At 38.2% G+C, this 19,243-nt stretch overlaps 1 protein-coding gene across 1 annotated transcript; it reads right to left on the bottom strand.

Annotated features, from left to right (window-relative positions):
- Nucleotides 1-3,196: 3,196 nt before the first annotated feature.
- On the bottom strand, nucleotides 3,197-19,072 carry ASPA (aspartoacylase). The gene is made up of 6 exons (XM_064495039.1): nucleotides 18,678-19,072; nucleotides 15,333-15,528; nucleotides 13,747-13,840; nucleotides 11,170-11,277; nucleotides 6,245-6,354; nucleotides 3,197-3,739 (listed from the first exon to the last, which is right to left on the bottom strand). The coding sequence occupies exons 1-6, from the start codon at nucleotides 18,911-18,913 to the stop codon at nucleotides 3,542-3,544; spliced, it is 942 nt and encodes a 313-aa protein (XP_064351109.1). The 5' UTR covers nucleotides 18,914-19,072; the 3' UTR covers nucleotides 3,197-3,541.
- Nucleotides 19,073-19,243: the final 171 nt, after the last annotated feature.

Here is a 19,243-nt window from a genome sequence, read left to right as displayed (position 1 = left end):
AGAAGGGCAATAAGAGAATGGATATGAAAGAGCTGATTTATTACTGCCATTGCTGCCCCACATATAGGTATATACACTTTTTCATTCTTTGAGTTATTTCAAAAGGATGGCAGTTCTCATCTTGAATGCCAAGATGCTGAGGTGTCTTGAGGGGTTGCAGAACTGGCAAACAACTTATTACTAAGTGATATGCTATATTTGGTCAATTATTTACCTAATCCAAACGATTCCCAGAATAACATCCTTCCCTGGGATGTGTCTCCTTGAGTGGCAAAGAAATGGAAATGGTACACAGTCTGCATCCTAGCTTACACAGGCTTCAGCCTATAAGCTAGGGATGTTCCATCCATGGAAACATTCTGGATGGACTGATAGGAAAAGGGTAGAAACTCCTGTCACAGGATATACTCTGGGAGTGGGATGCCCAGGTCAATGAGGATGCAGCTTTATGGCTTTTGATATTGTGAAAAATTACCTTCCAAAAGGTATTTTGCAATTTTTCCAGCCTTTGAGATTGTATAGTTCCCAATTTATAAAGCTCTTTCATTCATACTGGTTATCTTAATATATGATTTTATAGGTGGTTTGATGATTATTGTATCTCCACTTAATAGGTGGGGAAACTGAGACTTGGAGAGAGACGGAATGCCAGGTAAAGGTCACAGTGCTCTTTCCTGGGCCAAGGATCCAGGTTCTCTGAAGTGTTCTGCTAAGTGCTAGGCCAGTCGCGTCAATGAGCTTGTATAACAGGGGGGTTTAGCGTAGCCTGGGTCACATTTAAGATTACACGTCATCCAGGTAAAGGGTAGTGTGAGGTAGGACAGGGTTTAAATAAGAGGGAAACACATTGGCAAAGACCCCGAGGTAGCAGGGAGCTCGGTGCATTTGAGGATGGAGAGGTCTGTGTGGCCAGATCGCTGGGAACAGGGGCTGGAGAGGTGGGCAGAGGCCAGGCACACAGGACTTGTCCAGCTGTAGGGAGGCTTTGAGATTTCATACCAAGGGTTAGGGGAAATGACTAAAAGGTTTCACACAGGGAGATTACTGAATGTGAACATTTCCTTTTTTGTTGTTGTTGCTTTTTCTATAGGGCTCCTGGCTTAAAACGGTGTATTTTTCTGCCCACCATCATTTGGGACATAGTAACAGTCTGAAGAGTGTGAAATGGAATGAATTCCACCTGGGAGTGATGGGGATGCTCAGGAAGTGGCTGGGAAAGAAGGAAAAAAGGCAAAGAGAAGGCAGGGACATTGGTAGAATATGAAGCCATTTCCGTAGAGGAGGAATGGCTGAGCACACTCATTTATTCAGCTGAACTTTATCAGGAACTACTTAGATTGCAGATACTGAAAAAGACACTGGCAATACCCTCAAGATGGGATGGACGCAGAGAGGGGCCAAGGGGCAGGCCAAGAAAGGCTTTACAGATGAAATGAGGGTTGCGTTGCAATTTGCAGAAAAAAACAGGAATTAGCTAGGGTAAGGTCTGAGTAGGGGTGAGGTAGGGGAGGAAGGGAAGAGAAGGAAGAAAATTCTAGGTGGAAGGGACAGTCTGTGTGAAGACATATAGAAATAAAACAACGTGACGCCGACTCCACAGAGAGGACTTGAAGGCAGATGAGTCTAGAGAGCTTGTGGGGAAGGCAAACACAGTTTGTAAACGGCCTTTTGTGTGAGGAATTTGAACTTGAATAATTTATTATTCTGTGCTAGCCACTGTGCTACGCACTTATATGTATTAGCTCACTTAATCCTCCCAATCATCTCAAGAGAGGGGCACTATTATCATGATTATCCCCATTTTATAAATGAGAAAACTGAGTCTCTAGACTGAAATAATCAAAATAAAATAAAACAAAGTGGCTAAAGTCACACAGCAATGTGTTACAGATTTTTTTTTAAAAAAATCACATCTATTTATAAATTCTGAAGACTATATAGAGTCAGAGAGAATTAGACTTCATAGAAATAATCAATATAAAATCTGAAACCACAGTGGCCTAAATTGCACATTGTAAATTTTGTTAGCTAAATTTTGATGGAAGAATAAAGTATTTTTGCCAAAAAATACGTCTGAAAAAAATTGACCAAGGAAAACTGAACTTGGACATAGAACACAAAGGAAGGAATACGCACAGTTGGGAGAAGGAAGTCTGGTAAAACTGGTTATATACAAGAACTGATTGATAAATTGGAGTTTTACTAAAGAATTCAGAAGGAAGAGAGTTTATTCTAGTGAAAATAATTTTGGGAAAGTGCAAATATAAATGTCGAAAATTTAGAAACACTTTGCGTGCTATAGAACAGAATATGGAATGAAATTGGCTCAGTGGGATTTGCTTTGATAGAATGAAACTGTCTACGTATATGGTACAGATAATGTTAGTATGATTTTGGTAAATATATTTGAAACCATAAACATGGGTTCCTTGGGGTCCAAATCATGGGGTAAAAATTTTCTTTACTTGGCTGCTGTGGCCTAAGAGAGGAGGGAGGGAGGCTCCTACAGGGGCTGGAGAGGGACAGAGAAAGCGTTTTAGCCCGAGGACCTCTGAGGAGAAGAATCATGGGAGTGAGGTATTTGGGCCTTTAGGACACAGGGGAATTCTTTAAAATAATGTGTTTGTGAAACAGAGACATAGGTTCAGGTCACACTTCCACTAGTGTCCACTGCCCTCTGCTATTTCTGTCTTTACCACCTATGCTGCTGGAGCCCAAAGACTTCCTCACATGCTGGTTTGGAAGAAAGGCAAGCTCCTTCTCTCAAAGCAAGAAGGGAGGGCTGGGAGGAATGTGCCTCCCAAGTTGGGAAGGAATGTTAGCGCTGATGGGGGCCTGTGAGACTCTGTAGGAGGCTCTCTGCTCTCTAAGGTCAGAGCAGCACAAGTGGGTGTGCCACCACAGCGATGCTCTGCGTGGGTTACTGCCTATTGGTGGACAAAGGACCATTCAGAGTTTCTGGATTTGTTCAAAATGTCACCTTTACAATCAGCCCTCATTTCCTGTTCACATTTCATCTTCAAAAGAGCATCTGCAAATCTACAGGTATCATAACTACTGCTAAAGTTTATAGACTTGATCCTTAATAATTTATCATTAATTCAAATCTGAAAAAATTTAAAATAGCAAGTTGGCACAATTAGTTTCTGGTAGCATTTTTACACTACTTGAAAACATACAACATTCAGTTCTATGCTCAAGTTAATAACTCTTTTTATACAGTATATATTTCAATGTTAAAATTTGAACTTAAAGGCTGTTTACTGGGAATGTTAACTGTCAAAGTATAAGGTACAAAAAGCTATACAGAAATAAGAAAAGCACTTCTTTGAGTAAGTTGCATACATAAAGTACAATATCTTTAAAAGATATTCATTGATTTATTCATGCATTCAAGAAATTTACCTGAATGCCCACCATCTGCAAGGCACTGGGCTAGATTCTATGGATTCGGTGTTGAATAAGGCACAATCTGGTCTCCAAGAGCTTACAAACTAGAACTTTTCTAGGTACTCTATAACAAATGAGCTATAAGTGATTTCTAACGTAAAGAGGAGCAAATACTTTTTGCACTGAGTGTTAGTTTAGTCGTCTTTGCAAAAGCTTCTTTCTTTTCATAATATGCAGCCTCATTTACAAACACCGGGTACACAGTACAGTCTCCGCCCAATGGAATAGTCTTTCCATCAAGAGTTAAAAACACAGGATCCCCAGGGTGCAATGGCTTCCAGTCTTGATCCTCCCAGGAGACAATTAAAATACATAAAAGTGCATTAGGTTTTCTCCTACTTTAAAAAGTTAATGTCAGGTTCTATACAACTAAAATCATAGCATCGTCTTCTTTAAAAAGAGATACTTGAGAGGCATACGAGTGATGTGACTAAACTGAGACTGAGCAATTGATTTTGGCAGTGGTATTAAGAGTTTCCTTTTTATTTTTATAACCGACAACATGTAATTAGAGTTTGCTTCAATACTGTTTGCCTTGAATGTTGCCAAAGAGATTTATAATATTAAAAGGCAAAACAAAATGTGCATCTCCTTAAGGGCATACTCTAACTCTTGCTAGCTGAATTTAAATTCTGCTCAGTAAAATTGAAGAAATACCCATTAAGAGCCTTCTGTGTATAAGACATTCTACTGTTGGGGATAAAAAAAATGAGTGACATTGTGCCTGCACGCTAGGAGGTTCCTCTGTGGTGGGGACTGGTGGGAGAAGGTGGGAGCAGGCTGAGGAAAGTCTAAGACAAGGTGGGCGTTTTCCATACGTGTCCCCACATTGTAATAACGGAGTTACCTGAGGGTCCCCACCAAGGATTTGGACCTGTGAGCCCACCCACACCAGTGCTGCCACACCACAGGAACCCTAGAGCAGCTCTTCTCAGACTTGGATGTGTCTGCAGTTCATCTAGCGATCTTGTTCATCTGGACTCGTAACCAGGTCCCCGCCTGAGTCACTCACTCAGGGTCTAATGGCTTCTCCGTTCACTCCCTACTCTCCAGACACTGGTCTTCCTGCAGTTCCTCAAAACACTGCAAGTTCGTTCCCGCCTCAGAGCCTTTGCACTTGTTTTCCACGTGGCTGACTTCTCATCTTCCAGGTTCCACCTTCAATGCCCTCATCTTAAGAAACGGCATTTTCTGACCACGCCATCTAATGAGGAACCCTCTGTTATCTGCTACTGTATTATTCTGTTTATTTCTTTCATAGCACTTATGAAAATTTGAAATCATGTGATTTTTGTATTATTTACTTACTTATTCATGGTCTGTCCTCCCCTTACTAGTATGCAAGTTCTATCAGAGACCCTGCCTATCTTGACTCTCAGGGCCCAGGACAAGCTTAGTAGTTATTCAAACATATTTATTGAAAGAATCAATCAGTCCCTCCTGCAGAATACTGAGCCATTCCTTATTGTCTACCAAAACTATCCTTTCTGGCTTTGAAGACCTACCACTAGCCCTGTTTGTTACCGACTTCATTCATCTCACCTCTGCCTCCGCAGGATGATTTTTGTGTTTCTCACGTATGTCTTTGAGGAATATGAAACTTAAACAATCCTGTGTTGTAGCCAGTTATGACATCATCACCTTGACCTCTGGTTTTTGTTCTTGTAATTTTTGTTACTTGTAGGGCTTTCCTCCCTTCTCTCCCCAGACCTTTGTCTTTCTGTCCTTTCAAACACTGCCTAAGGCTCCTTCTTCAGGTTTCCACCTGGGTACCACTAAGGCACAAGGCAGGATTTGCTCCACTAGACTGCGTTTTGGGACAGGCTATTTTATTAAGTTGTAAGTCTGAACGACTATCATTAGGGTCATTAAATAGGAGTTTGAACTGGATCAGTGCTTTTCCACTCTAATTACCCAGACCAGTAAGATCAGATGATCCCAGATTGGGGGCCTGGCATCATTACCCTTTAAAAGGCTCTCTAGGCAATGCGCAGCCAGGGTTGAAAGCTCCAGACTAGACGATCCATCAGGATTTTTCCATTGCTGAGTCCTGAGGGTGTGTAGGGTGCTCCCAATGGGGATGGATGTCTTAGCTTTTGGGAACCTCTGCTTCCCCCTGCTTTTACCTTTTTCTTTTCCAGATTTAAACCTCCTATACTCCCCCTCTCTCCTACTTTTCTTCCCCTTCACTATGCCATTATTGATCAAACCGGACAAGGAGCAGATACTGGGGTTCTGAGGAGTCAGGAAATGACAGCAGAAAAAGTTCCAGAGAAAGAGGTTCTGATTGTTCTGCTCTAACTTATATGGTAGTGCTCACAGGAAGAGGGTGGCAATGTGGCTGGCTGCAGAGAACATTAGTTCTGGATCTGCCGTCAATAGCTATATGGCTATGGGAAGGATCTAATTTCTGAGCCTCTGTTTTCTTATGTTAAAATAGATGTAATAACTCCTAGCCATTGCACCTGGGCAGGAATTTCACCTTCTCTGACCCGCACCCCCCTCATTATTCTGCAGTAACATCTGGTTTTCTTCAAGACCACAGCTTAGACCTCAATACACCTAGACTGTAGATTCCACAAGAATATAAACCATGTCCACTGATGTATCCCCAGGGCCAGCACAGGATATACTCAATAAATATTTACTGAGTGACCATCTGAACACCTTACCTACACTGTTTTTGAGAACGTCAAATGAGCTAATGTATGTAAAATGCTTTATGGACTGTAAAGTTCTACTCAAAGGTAGGGCATCATTATTTTGAATATTTAAGAGAAGTAGTAAATGTTACCTGCAGTTTAGGGTGGATAATAGCAGCAATTTCTCCACTTTTGTTCCTGGGATAATCAACTTTCTCCATTATTTTATAGACTTCAATAGCACAGGGAGGAAATTCTTTTCCTATGGCAAAAACAAAATGTATAAATAACAAAAAAAGAAGAAGAAAACTCCTGAAAAAAGGGAACTTGATATTTTAAAGAAGGAACAGTAATAACCAAAAACTGAATTTTCAAGAACACACTTCCTTTTTTTGCTTTTAAATCATTTTATTGTGAAATTTAACGCTCAGAAAGTACATAAAACATAGTTTAATGAATTATAAAATAACTACCCATGTAACTATCACCCAGGACAAGAAACAGCACACTGCCAGTATTCCAGCATCCCCTGCGTGCCTCCTTCCCATCATAATCCCATTGCCTTCCCGCCTTTAGCAGTAATCACTAATTTTGGTAATGACTCTCTTGCTTTACTTTATAGTTACACCACCTATTTCTGAATCTTACACAGTATAGTTAAGGTTGCCTACTGTTGAATATTTTACAAATACAATCAATCACTATATGCACTTGGTCTTCTGAAGATCAACTTTTTGGGAAGATTCCTCTATATTGTGGTATATAGCCACTGTTCGTCCATTTTCTTTGCAGTATAGTATTCCACTGCAAGAAAATGCCATAATTTATTCACTCTTTCTAGGGTTTATGGACATCTTGCATGTTTCCAGCTTGGGCCTATTAAGAAGAATGCCATGGGCTTGCAGGGCTTCAGGCAGAGAGCTGCTCTGCCACCACCACTGAGACACTTTACCGGATCATCTTCCTGATGCTCAAATGTCCCAAGCTAAAGCTGAAAACACCGCCATAGATGCAAGTCATTGGCCACAACAGTCATTGCTCCAGTGTTATCTTAATTTCATTATTGCCAGAATTAACTAAAATGCTCTATGACTGATGATCACAGGTCCCAGAGGCCTTTAGCTTTCTTGGTAGAAAACAGAACTTACAAAGCCAGTGTGGAAGAGAAAGTGGCTAGGACTGGGAGTCAGGATACCTGGGCTCTTATCTCCTGGCTGTGTACTTGAGCAAAATGCTTAACTTCTCGAAGCTTACGTTCTTTACCAGTCAAACTAAGGTTGCGCATTAGTTTATCTTGAAGGGCCCTTTCAGCTCTGACATTCTATGATTGCATAACTTCAAGAGGATGTCCAGCAGGTTAGGTGACTTCAGCATTGTGCTCCTTCTCTTAACTGAGTAGGTTAAACATCTGGATAGCTCCTGAGCAGTGAGACACTAGGATGCAGGCAGTGGAGTGCAACTTACAAAGGCACAGCAACATTAAACAACCCAATGCCCAAAAACTTGGAAAAGGAGTAGTTTACATTATACCAGGCAACTTCTGAACAAACAGGATGAACTTTCATCCAACGGAGAGCCCACAGTGTGCTGTGCTTGCAATCCAAATAAATTCTTCCTTTGCCCTTAGAGCAGAAAGTGCAGCTGGGGTTGGAATGTCGATATAACGTGATCACTTCTGTGTCCGTTAGCTTTTGCTGCAAAACACACTACACCAGAACTTAGTGGCTTAAGACAACAATCCTCTAATTAGCTCATGCTCTGTGGGTTGGTTGGGCAGTTCCTCTGGTCTAGGCTGGACTGGCTGATATCTAATTGGCTTGCTCATGCATTAGCAGTGAGCTGGCAGGTCAGCAGGAGGCTGGGTGCTCTAAGATGGCCTCACTCTCTTAGTTGGTATTTGACTGGCTGTCAGCTGGAGCTGCAGGATCACTGGCCGAGGTGTCTCAGTTCTCAGCCTCATAACATCTCATTATCCAGTGGGCTAGGGTGGACTGATTCACATACTGGCAGTGCAGGGTTCCCAAGGATGGCAAGAGACAGAGCCTCGATTGCAAGTTCTTTTCAAACTTCTATGGCACAAAACATGCCACATGGCCAAGGCAGATTCAGGTGGTAGGGAAATAGACTCCACCTGTTGAGGGGACACAGATGCAGGGAAGGAAAGAATTTGTGGCTATTTTTACAATTTGCCACACTTTCCAAGATGAAGATGGGAACTGATCAGATATCATCTCTTTAAACCAGAAGGTCCGTTGGGAGGAAAGGAAAGAGTGGTAGAACACAAAGGAGTGTTTTTTGCTACTTAGAATCTCAGAGCTGGAAGGAGTCTCAGATGCCCAGCTTCCAGAGATGCTTGAATATTCTCCACATCTTTCTGGCCAAGTGGTCATCTTGCTCCTGCTTGAACAACTTTACAAAGTGTGGTCCGTTCCACTGTTGGTCAGCTTTGTTAATTAGACATTTCTGTCTCTAGGTAACATTATTCCACCAATTCTAATCTGCCCTCTGAGTCACAGAAAGGATGCCTAATTCTTTTCCAATATAACACTTTGAAAACTCTAAGATAAAATCGGCCTTAAGATTTTTTTTCTAAGCATCTCTAAATTCTATCAATGACTGCTCTTCTATTGTCACACACATGAGGACACATGTGAAGGTATCTTTGGGATTATTCTTATTATATTTCTCAAATTTCAACATTCTCAACTGCTTCCTCAGCTAACCTCTACTTTATAGACATTCCTCCTGAAATATAGACTAGGAATTTCTTCACATGTCTCCAAGCATTGTTTATCCAAGGCAGAAAAGAGACCGTCACTTCCCTCATTCTGTGATTTTTTTTAATATGAAAGTAAAATTTTGTTTCTGATGTACTTTAATTTTAAACATTTGGTTTAGATTAATGTTAAAGCCTGTCAGGACTTTTTGGATCCAACTTCTGATCTCAGATATTTTCCTGCTAGCTTCCTGTCACTTATCACTTACATAAGCATGTCACGTATGTCCTTATCCAAGTCACTAATAGTAATTTTGAGTAGCACACAGCTAAAGACAGAGCTCTTCTACACATTTCTAGAGACTTCTTCAGATGGTTGCCAGCATCCTTTGGATAACGGTGCTCTTTCCATGTTAGTTAAAAATCCATCAAACTGGATAGTCTAAATTAATAATGGTTCAAAAGTTTTGAATTGCAGAATCCTTTCCTTAAATGAAATGTTACAAGGATAAAACAGATACAACTGCTCTGGCTGAAGGAGGAGTGGGGGTCGTTGTCCTGGAGCTACCAGGGCAGCTACTAAATCCCCGCCCTGTGGCAAGAATCTATGGATTGTGATTTGAAAACCATGTTTTTGAATGTATGTAAGTTATTCCTCAATAAAAACAATGTCAATTATATAAAGAAGAAAAAAAGCAAAAGAGTAAATAAAAATATTTCTGTACAAACAGAAAGACACAAACAAAAAAAAACATGTTTTGGTTTTTTTTCAGTCAGGTTTGTGGCCTTCTACCTGGGTGCATTGTTTCCTTACATTCAACACACTTACTATTCCAAGGGTTTCTTGTGAATAAGTGGTGACCTTCCCAACACCAGGCCCATCAGACAGTATAGAACCTGTCCTCAGACAAAGGGGGTAAAATCCTGATTTTCAGTCTTTGTGACTTTGGGGTCAAAGGACTTCCAAGCACAGAAGAAATTCCTGTGATCACAGCAGGAGGTTAAGGAATTACCCTCTCCATAGTCACTAAAATATTCACCAGCTTTGCCGCTATATAGACCCATTCCTCAACAATAATTTCACTTCAGCCTGTCTGAATAATTATTTATATGTCACCTTGTTTTGTCTTAATTATAATTCTTAAAAGATTTAAAGTAAACTTATTTTTTAAAATAATTAATACGTTTCTTGTTTTGTTTTGTTTTGTTGCAGTTTTAGGTTCATCAAATCAATGAGCAGACAGTACATAGAGCTCCTTATACCCATCTCACCATGAGCCCCCATTTAACTACTTGTAATCACACAAATAATACATGAATACGTCATTCTTCTTGAACACAACTAAAACAAAATTAACTTGATTTTCCCCTCCTTTCCCCAGTAATCACTGTTATCACTTTGGTGTTTTCTCCTAGAAATTTTCCTGTGTAGTAACGTATATTTATATGTATTCTAGCAAGTGTTTTATTATTATTATTATTATTATTATTATTATTATTATTATTATTATTATTATTATTATTATTATTATTATTTGAACCAAATTGGTGTAACATATATTTTGGTCTACAACTTGCTTTCTTTCAATTAACAATGTAGTTTGAAGATCTTTCCATGTTGGTTTACTTAACTAAGTGATGGATATTCACGTTATTTCCATTGTTATGCTGTTACAGACAATGCTTCAATAACCACCCTTGTATGTGGCATGTTGGTATGCATGTGCTTGTGTTTCTTTGAGATGTGGAATTGCTATGTCACAGAATTTGCACATTTTAGAAAGTGGATACTGTCAAATTATCCTCTAAAGTGTCTTTACCAATTTACATCAGCAGGGAAGGAGACTATCCCCTTTTCTCACACCCTTACCAACACAATATTATCAGATTTTAATATTTTCCCAATCTAATGGGAGAAAATGGTTTTGCATTTTAATTTGCATTTTTCTGATTACTACTGATACTGGACATCTTTTCATCTCTTTATTGGACATTTGTATTTCTTGGTAATTCCTTGCTTTTTAAAAAGGAGATTAATAGGAAAATGAGGATTTTGTTTGGGGAGCTTTATTTGGCAGCTGTTTTCCTTGGAAGGCAGCTATGCTAACCACTCTACCACCAGTGCAAGGTCGGCAGCTGTTTTTCTTGAATGTGTCTACATTGGTAATGAAGGAAGACCGAAGTGAATACAAATTTTATAAAAGCACCTAATATCATTAACATGGCAAATATGACTTAGATTCCAATTGCTACTTCAATGTGTAGCAATTAAGTTGTTATGTGTGCTCCATCTCATCTATTTCTGATTTATTTACACACACAAGCTATAAATTAAAGAAACACTTTCTGCCTACTACTTACCTTCATTGAAATTATGTATAAAATCAAGTGCATGTTTAATCATTTTTCTCATTTGATCCAGGATATCAGCTCTAAGGACCCCTTGAGGCTGGGGACCAACTTCTATACCTAAGTACAGAAGGGGAGATAGTTGCATTTATACAAGTTTTAGAATATAAGATTGAGCATTTTAATATATCAAGATCTAGAATCCCATCATTCAAAGTGATTAAAAAAGTAGGCCATGTAGCATCATGAAAAATATATATGACATAATGCCAGGCAAAAAAAGAAAGCAGAGCATTTACATGTACAAGTTAGATGCATAGTAAATAAAGACTGGGAGAGAACATGGAAAAAAGTCCAAAGAGTTGTGTTATAGTAGTAAGGTCTTGAGGTCTTTTTTCCTTTAGATTTTCTTCAATATTGTCGAAATATTTAAAAATCATAATAATTAAAAGTAGACAAATTTACACCAAGAAAATAATATGTGGCCACAGAGAGAAACTGTCATAGACCTAACACTTAGCTTGTAGCAGAAAAAACATCTATTTAGTCAAAGAAATCTACACTAAGTTGAGCCATGGATTTAAGTCTAATGACAATCTATGTGACCCTAGAGTAACTTTCTTGCTCTTAATATAACAACCCATCCCGACATGATAGTGCAATGGATTCAATTATCTGTAGGAAAAAATCATATTTCTTCTCACCCTAAGAAGGTCTGCTTCCTGTGGCTGTCACACATCCATCCACAAAATACTTTTTCTAAACCACTCATCTAGTCCCTTCTCTCCTGTTCAAGTCTCCCACGCAGTTATTACTCCAATTACCACCTTCCCCATTTATAAAACCATTTACCAAGTATAACATTATCCATTTTTATTCTTTTCCATTTATCTATCATCACCCAATTCTGTTAATTCTCAATTCACAAAATCTTACTGTATTGTCTTTTACCTTAATTTTTGTGCTTAGCTTTCCTGGATATATGTTTGGGCATATATTTAAGTATAGGGTATAAGTGTGGCTAAGGTATGCATCAGTGTATAAGTGATTTGTACAAATGTGTGAAAACGTGTTCATGGATATGTCTGTATGTGTAATGTAGAAGACATTGTTGATTGCCTACCCCAAATCCATTCTATCTTACTTTTTGCTGACAGATACCTGATTTTGGTTGGGTATCCAACTCAGGAGTAAATGTGGAATAGTTTTAGTCAATCAGAGTAACCCCATTAACTCTAGGAGTTAACTTAAGAATGGATATGTGACCCAGTTCTGAACAACTGGCCATAATGGAAGGTCTGCAAGTGGATTCCTGAGAATGTCTTTTCTTCCCCTAGATATTGTCGTGTTGGCGTATGATGATTGAAACTACAGTGGACATCTTGTGCCACCTAAAGTCAGAGGTGTATTATAAAATGTTGAGTTGAAGAGAGTGTTTTTCTGATCTTAAGTGTTCCTCCCTCCATGACTGAATGACATAAAAATATTCTAAAGAAAATAGCAAAGTTGGAAGGAGAACATATAGTATTTCTAATTATTTACGATGATCTTAATACTGTCCCACATGAAAATGTTTGAAAGATTTGGCTCTATTTTTAAGAACTAAACACAGCAGTAGATATTCGTTCTGGTTAAGAGCAACACTGCCCCATAAATATCACAGATCAAGTTCGCTCTCGCAAGGCTTGGAAATCTTAGGCTTTATTTGATGTCACAGAGAAACAGGATCTCTGTCCCTTACTGTTAAGCATTCAGTTTGTTTCAAATAATTACCCACACCTGTGTATTTAGCATGCCCCGAATGATCTGTTGATTATACACCAAATTATCAGTAATTGAATAACTATGATAACTTTAAATTTTGCTTATATTGTTTGACGACTCACTTTTAAGTTAAATTGCTCTTGGTTAAACCATCTGAGATCTAACAAAAAAGATTTTAGGTTTTGACAGCAATTTTAATGATTATAGCGTGGTCTGTAAACAACTATGCTACTAGGTCACTCAGGAAAGAGAATGGAATATAGAAAAAAGAGACTGTCTGAGAGTGCAAGCCTGCATGTTGGAAGTTATCAGGAGGTAAAGATGAACTCATAGCCCAGTAACCGACAGGGTAAACAAGTGCGTGGAAAACAAACACAGGTCACCAGAGATTCTATTGTAAAGCAGGTGCTAAGAGGGATACTGGGAGAGAATTTTCCATGGGCCTTTTGTGTTTCTGCATGTCTTTTCAGTAAGACATGACTGTCTTGGCTGCAGATTATTTTTTTAAGAATGTTTGTACAGTGAGTACTCTTGGAAGGTAGGAATGGTGTCTCTCTTACAGCAAAAGCCAGGCTGCTTACTGCACATTATAAAAGATACCAGTTCCCTTAGCTCAGTGTTTCTTCCTGGAATGCAGAAAGCTGCCCAATGAAATCGAGGAAATTTGATATAGTTAGACACTGTTGGTGATAGTTTGTTTATTACTTGAAAATTATAAGCCATAATGATAAGCAAAGTAGCTATATATAGGCTTTAAATTAATTTTCTCAGAGTTTCATCTAGGACACATTTTGTTTAGTTGTGACAGTGGGAGATATGACTTACCAACAGCATACTTGGCTATAGAACGAGTGGTTGCGTATTTGAGGGAAGGATGCTCAGTAAGATAAACGTAGCAAGGTAATGGAGCCAAAGACATCTGAAAAGAATTTAAAACATCTTTCTTATTATGTAAAGACCGTATGTCTTGTTGTCTTTGCTGTTAGAGTCAATGATGCCTTCAATATGTTTCCCTTCATCGACTAAGATTAGTAAGACAGCTTTATGAAACACTCTGAAATCCAATGTTGTTATTATAGCTTTGAAAACACATAATAAAGGAATTACATATAAAGCTGGATTCTAAATAGCTTTCGGGATAAAACGTATATTAAACACTTCTCCAGAACTATGAACAGAGAATATGAATAAATTCTCCTTCTGAATGGATTTGGTTATTTTGTTTACATCATTGGTTCCATTTACTATTTAGCTTAGTATTGGTCTCTCAAAGAATTCTGTGTCTGTCAAAGAATTCTGTGGGCAGGTCTCTACAGATGTTGGGCAACTCCCCCTACCCGAATGAGAATTATCTGAATGAGAATTCAGGACAGGCCTCTCAGCTTTGATAACAATGGCAGCCATGCTGCTTCTATGCCCGGCAATCAAAGCATGCAACTTTCCTTTCAAGAAGCAGCAAAGACTTGCTGCATTATGAACTCCTACCAGAACAACTATCTAGTTAATGTCAAAAATTCAAGGGATACAAAAATAATTGTTAATTTTTACTATCTGCTAGGTATTCAGCTAAATACTCTAATTATTTTATCTCATTTAAGGCTTAGAACAGCCATGTAGGGTAAGTGTTATTATTGTGCCAATTTTATAAAACGAGGAAAGTCAGGTTTTGGAAGTTGAGTATCTTGTTCCAGGATAGTGAATGAGAGAGCCAGGATTAGAACCCAGGCACTCCTGGCTATATGGGTCACACTCTTTCTACTAAATCATACTGGTTCATACCAGCTCTCTGGAAGGAAGGCTATCCACTATACAGAAATAATCATACAGTTTATTATTTGTGTATTTGCTTGGTTGCTATTTTCTAGCAATTTTTCTCTAGTTATAGGCATTGGATTGCTGAATTTTTCATATTGTAGATTTCTGAGCTTTAGAGCGATTAGCTAGAGGAAATACTGAAAGATCAGATGTGCGTGAGGGTATCTGAATCAAATGGAGACATGGGCAGGGCTAAGGAGAGCCAATGTTTGTATTATTGGTCTTTAATCAACATTAAGTGACTATTTTTGAGCTTCCTAAAACTATAATTGAGCCACTTTAATCATACCATTTAAAATTTTGGTATTAATTTTACTAAAGGGCCTATGGTTTGGTGGCTATCTCAATAAAAGATTTACAATTTTATAGACACAAGGATCCATATGTTTCATTATTTTATTCATTGTATTTATTATTTCACTCATTTCTTCCCCTTTTCTCCTGCCTGTCACTACTACCTCCGTTCTAGTGCTTCTCCCAATCCCCCATTTCTTTTGAACCCTCCCTCCTGACCCTTTTCTAGTTGTTTCACATCTATAATTGACTGAAAAGTACACGTCCTAGGCTAACTTGTAAGTTAATAACATTGACATTACCTTAATATAATGAAACATCTGAATTAAAAAGTCATTCCTGGAATCTTCAAGAATAAGAGTGCACCCCATGTTAGAAGTAGTGTTGTGAAGGTCAAAAATAATGTCATAGGAATCTTCACTATCTTTTGGACCAAATAAATGATTTATTTCTTGAGCCCTTCTCACTTCATATGGCAAATCCTCTGACATTTTTTTGCTGTTATTAGCAGAAAGAAAAAGATTAACAACATCTGTGGCTAAGGTAACATAAACATACAAAAAGAACACAGTATAGAAGGAACCATTTGCAAAATCTTTAATATGAAAAATCTGTGAAGAAGTGGAAATTAGCTTGAAAACTTCACAAACGAAAAATTACAGTTTCCCCCCTCCATTTGATTCCATGTAATGTTGCACTGACATGCTTACAAATAATAGTTTATTTCTGTGGCTGGCCACAAGAAAGACATTTCAAACAGAATTCACCATCTGACTTCAATACTGAACAAAGTTCATCCATTCATTTAATCACCAGTGTCTTAGTAGTTCAGTGCACTGAGCTATTATGGAACTAGACCACCAAATGCACTATTCTGGGGGAGGGGCTCTAGCTAGTTCCAGTGCACAAAAACAGTCAAACTTAGGAGCTCACATCATCTAATTAGGAATTCTTAAGTGATGCCAGGAACCACTAAAGATCCAGGGTCAAGCTTTATAGAGAAGAGTCTGTAAACCCTGTGAAAATAGAAAATTTTACAGGTATATGCACTTATGCACTTTTCTGGGATAGAGTTGATAGCTTTTACTGAATTCTCAAGTAAGTCTCTACCTGACTAGCCACCTCCCACAGTAGTTATGATATAATATTTTTTAATGTACATGATCATTTAAATTTATTTTTCCTCATTAAAGCATTCAATCACATTTCTCTATAATTTGATTTCTTTCTAGTCTCTGGCAATTTTTGCTAATATCTTCAAAGGACCTATATTTGCACCTGAGTAATTCTTGCCTGGAAAGGAATCAAGAAAATGGAACAGCCATTTTTCAACTATGAAGCAAAAGCAATGAGGACGAAAGCTGCATATTAAGGCTAGTGCAGTGGGAAGATAGGATGACATCACTGTGCACTGTACCAGCCCTGGACTGCCTACCTCGGACTTATTACTCGTGAAAAAGAAACCGTTATTTGTTTAAGCCACTGTTTTCAGATTTATATTATGTGCAACCAAACATATCCTAATGAATATATATGTACTTTAAAAGTTAATTCATGCAACAACTCCATGAGTACCCCCCTTCACCCCAACTGATTTGCTCCTCACTCTCCCCCATGTGAGTAAATGGCACCACCAGCCACACAGTTGCTCACAGTCAAGGCTTGAAGTCTTAAAAGATAATAGACACTGAGTTCTCATGCCTGGAATCCAGGTCCCGTAGCAAGAATCCCAAGGGATGGGGTGGAACGAATAGGCAGGGAGAAGATCCTAAACGGGATGGCAGCCCTACTAAGTGACAAATATATTCTGCATAGGAGCCTTTTGAAGAATTTTTAGCATGGGAAAGACATGACAAGATTAGGATGACCCCTATGGCTACTACTATACAGACAACAGATGTAGGCAGGATTGGAGTAAGGCTGGATGCACAAAGATTCCTTAGGAGGCTACTTTAACCATCCACAGAAGAAATAAACTAAGGCAATGATAATGGAGAGGAAGACTGGATTTGCAAAATACTTGCAATTATTCAATACTTGAATAATTGGGAAGATGAGTAACCCACTAGATGTAGGGGATAAAGAACTGGGAAAGTTATAAGATGATCTCTATAGGTGATTTGGTGAGTAATGGTGACATCACTGAGAATTTAGGAGAATTAAGGAAAAGCAGCAAAATTTGGGAGAGGGAGGATGGGAGGAGGTAATTAATTAATTGATCTCATAAGTTTCCATAACCACCCTGAGAGATAACTGTCTAGCCTCTGATAAGTGTTGAATGTAAGAAGTAGGAAGTGAATTTAATTTAAGAGACTGTTCTCACTGAAGTGCATGCTACTGAGTGGTCATAATAAGAAAACTCATTCTAATCTATATTAGAGTTATTTGGGAAGTTAATATGCCAACTAAAAGTTATTCTTCAGAAAATCCTTACTTGTAATATAAGTGTTAGTTAATAGCTGTTTTAGGTGCATAGATAAAACTTAATTTTATCGACATAATCTCAGTCAAGATAAAGCACTTTTGAAATTAAAACTTATGTTAGTAAAAATATGGTCTGATAGGCAAGGTATGACTACTGTATAACTGCTCTGGAAAACATCTATTCCATAAAGTGAGGCACATTTGTATAAATGTAGCAACCATCTTTTGAACTGTGATAAGATTAAATTTAAGTAACTCTTTAAACTCAAATTAAGATTTAATAGAAAATGAGTCCATAAAGCAGTGCTGTTAGTTGTCTGTGTGCATGACATATCTTAGCTTGTAGTCTGCTAGCTCCTGAGGGTGAAACCATTTTGTACACAGCTTTGTACTCCTATAGTACCTGGCACAGAGCCCTGTAAAGAGAAGATGTTAATATTTTTAGGTACATGAAAGAAAGAAGTGGTGAAGAGCAAATACTTAGAGGCCTGTAAATCTATATAGCAGCTATAATGATGTAAACAAAGGCAGAAATAATTCATAAGGACTTCCCTAGAGTGTTATGATTGCATACCTTGTATGCAATATGTCATAAATCAGCTGTAACTTAAATTCAGAAAATTCAGGTCTCAGTGATCCACACTGAAGATAGTACACTAACTCTTCAGATCACAGAGTAGTCTACTATTTTCTGATGAGGGTCATTTATTCACTCTTTCATTAAACAAATATTAATTGAAATATTATACTTTTCTTAACTAGAACTTTCTGCATTATCATAAACATAGTTGCAAAAACATAGTAATGAATCACCTAGAAAGCTAACAAATATGTACCCAAGCAGAGTGGCCAAACATTAATTTAATGTAAAAGACTATTAAATCTGTTTCTTAAAAGACAAGGTTTAAAAATAAAAACCTGTGTTATTTGTTGTCTCAGTCTATAGAATACATTTAAAAAAAAATCAGTTAAGAACATTGCGATGTTTAAAAAAGTTTATAAAAGAGCACATGAATGCCCAGTTTAGATAACTGAGTAATTCGTAATGGAGTATGGTTAAAAGTGAAAGTGACCATTCACAACAGCTACTATACGTACAAACATGAGTATCATCTGCATACACAAATATATACATATGTGCTCTCACACATACTGCTTTTCAGACACACACATACACACACGTGTGCGTGTACACACACACACAACACAAAATAGAGTCTTACCCAAGATTTTCAGGATCAAAAACTCGATTCAGGTCACAGTCAACATATCTGGTGCACTTCTTCACAGCTCTTGGGTTGGTAATAAATGGTTTTACCTCCAGCCCCGTTCTCTGAATCTCAGTGCCGTTCTCCAGCCAGTGCTTAACTAGAAATACTCCTGTTAGCTCATTCCCATGAGTTCCTCCAAAGATAGCAACCTTTTTTATAGGATCGTCAGCAACGTGACAAGAAGTCATTTTATCGAGTAGTTTTATCTGATTTCTGCAATTCAGAAAGGAGGAGATCAAAGAAAACTTAATTTCTTAAGCAGTTTAGGAATTTAAATCTAAATGAGACCTTTAACCAAAGTGCAAAGTACAGGGTTCTCTTGAGAGGAGTGTATTTTGATTTTCTGTTACAAGTTCTGAGCCCTGTTTATTATAGGGACACTCCCTTCTGTAGCCCTGCCCTTTACCATATTTGGATTAAAATATGCAGAGATCAACTAGAGATACAGCTGTTTACTTTAACGTCTAACTCCCTCAAATGGTGGGTAGATCTAAATGCAATCATAAATTAGCATCTCA

This window comes from Camelus dromedarius, chromosome 16 (assembly GCF_036321535.1).
Source record: "Camelus dromedarius isolate mCamDro1 chromosome 16, mCamDro1.pat, whole genome shotgun sequence".
Lineage (NCBI taxonomy): Eukaryota > Metazoa > Chordata > Mammalia > Artiodactyla > Camelidae > Camelus > Camelus dromedarius.
The sequence above is the reverse complement of the archived record's forward strand: the minus strand, read 5'-3'. Positions and strand labels throughout refer to the sequence as shown.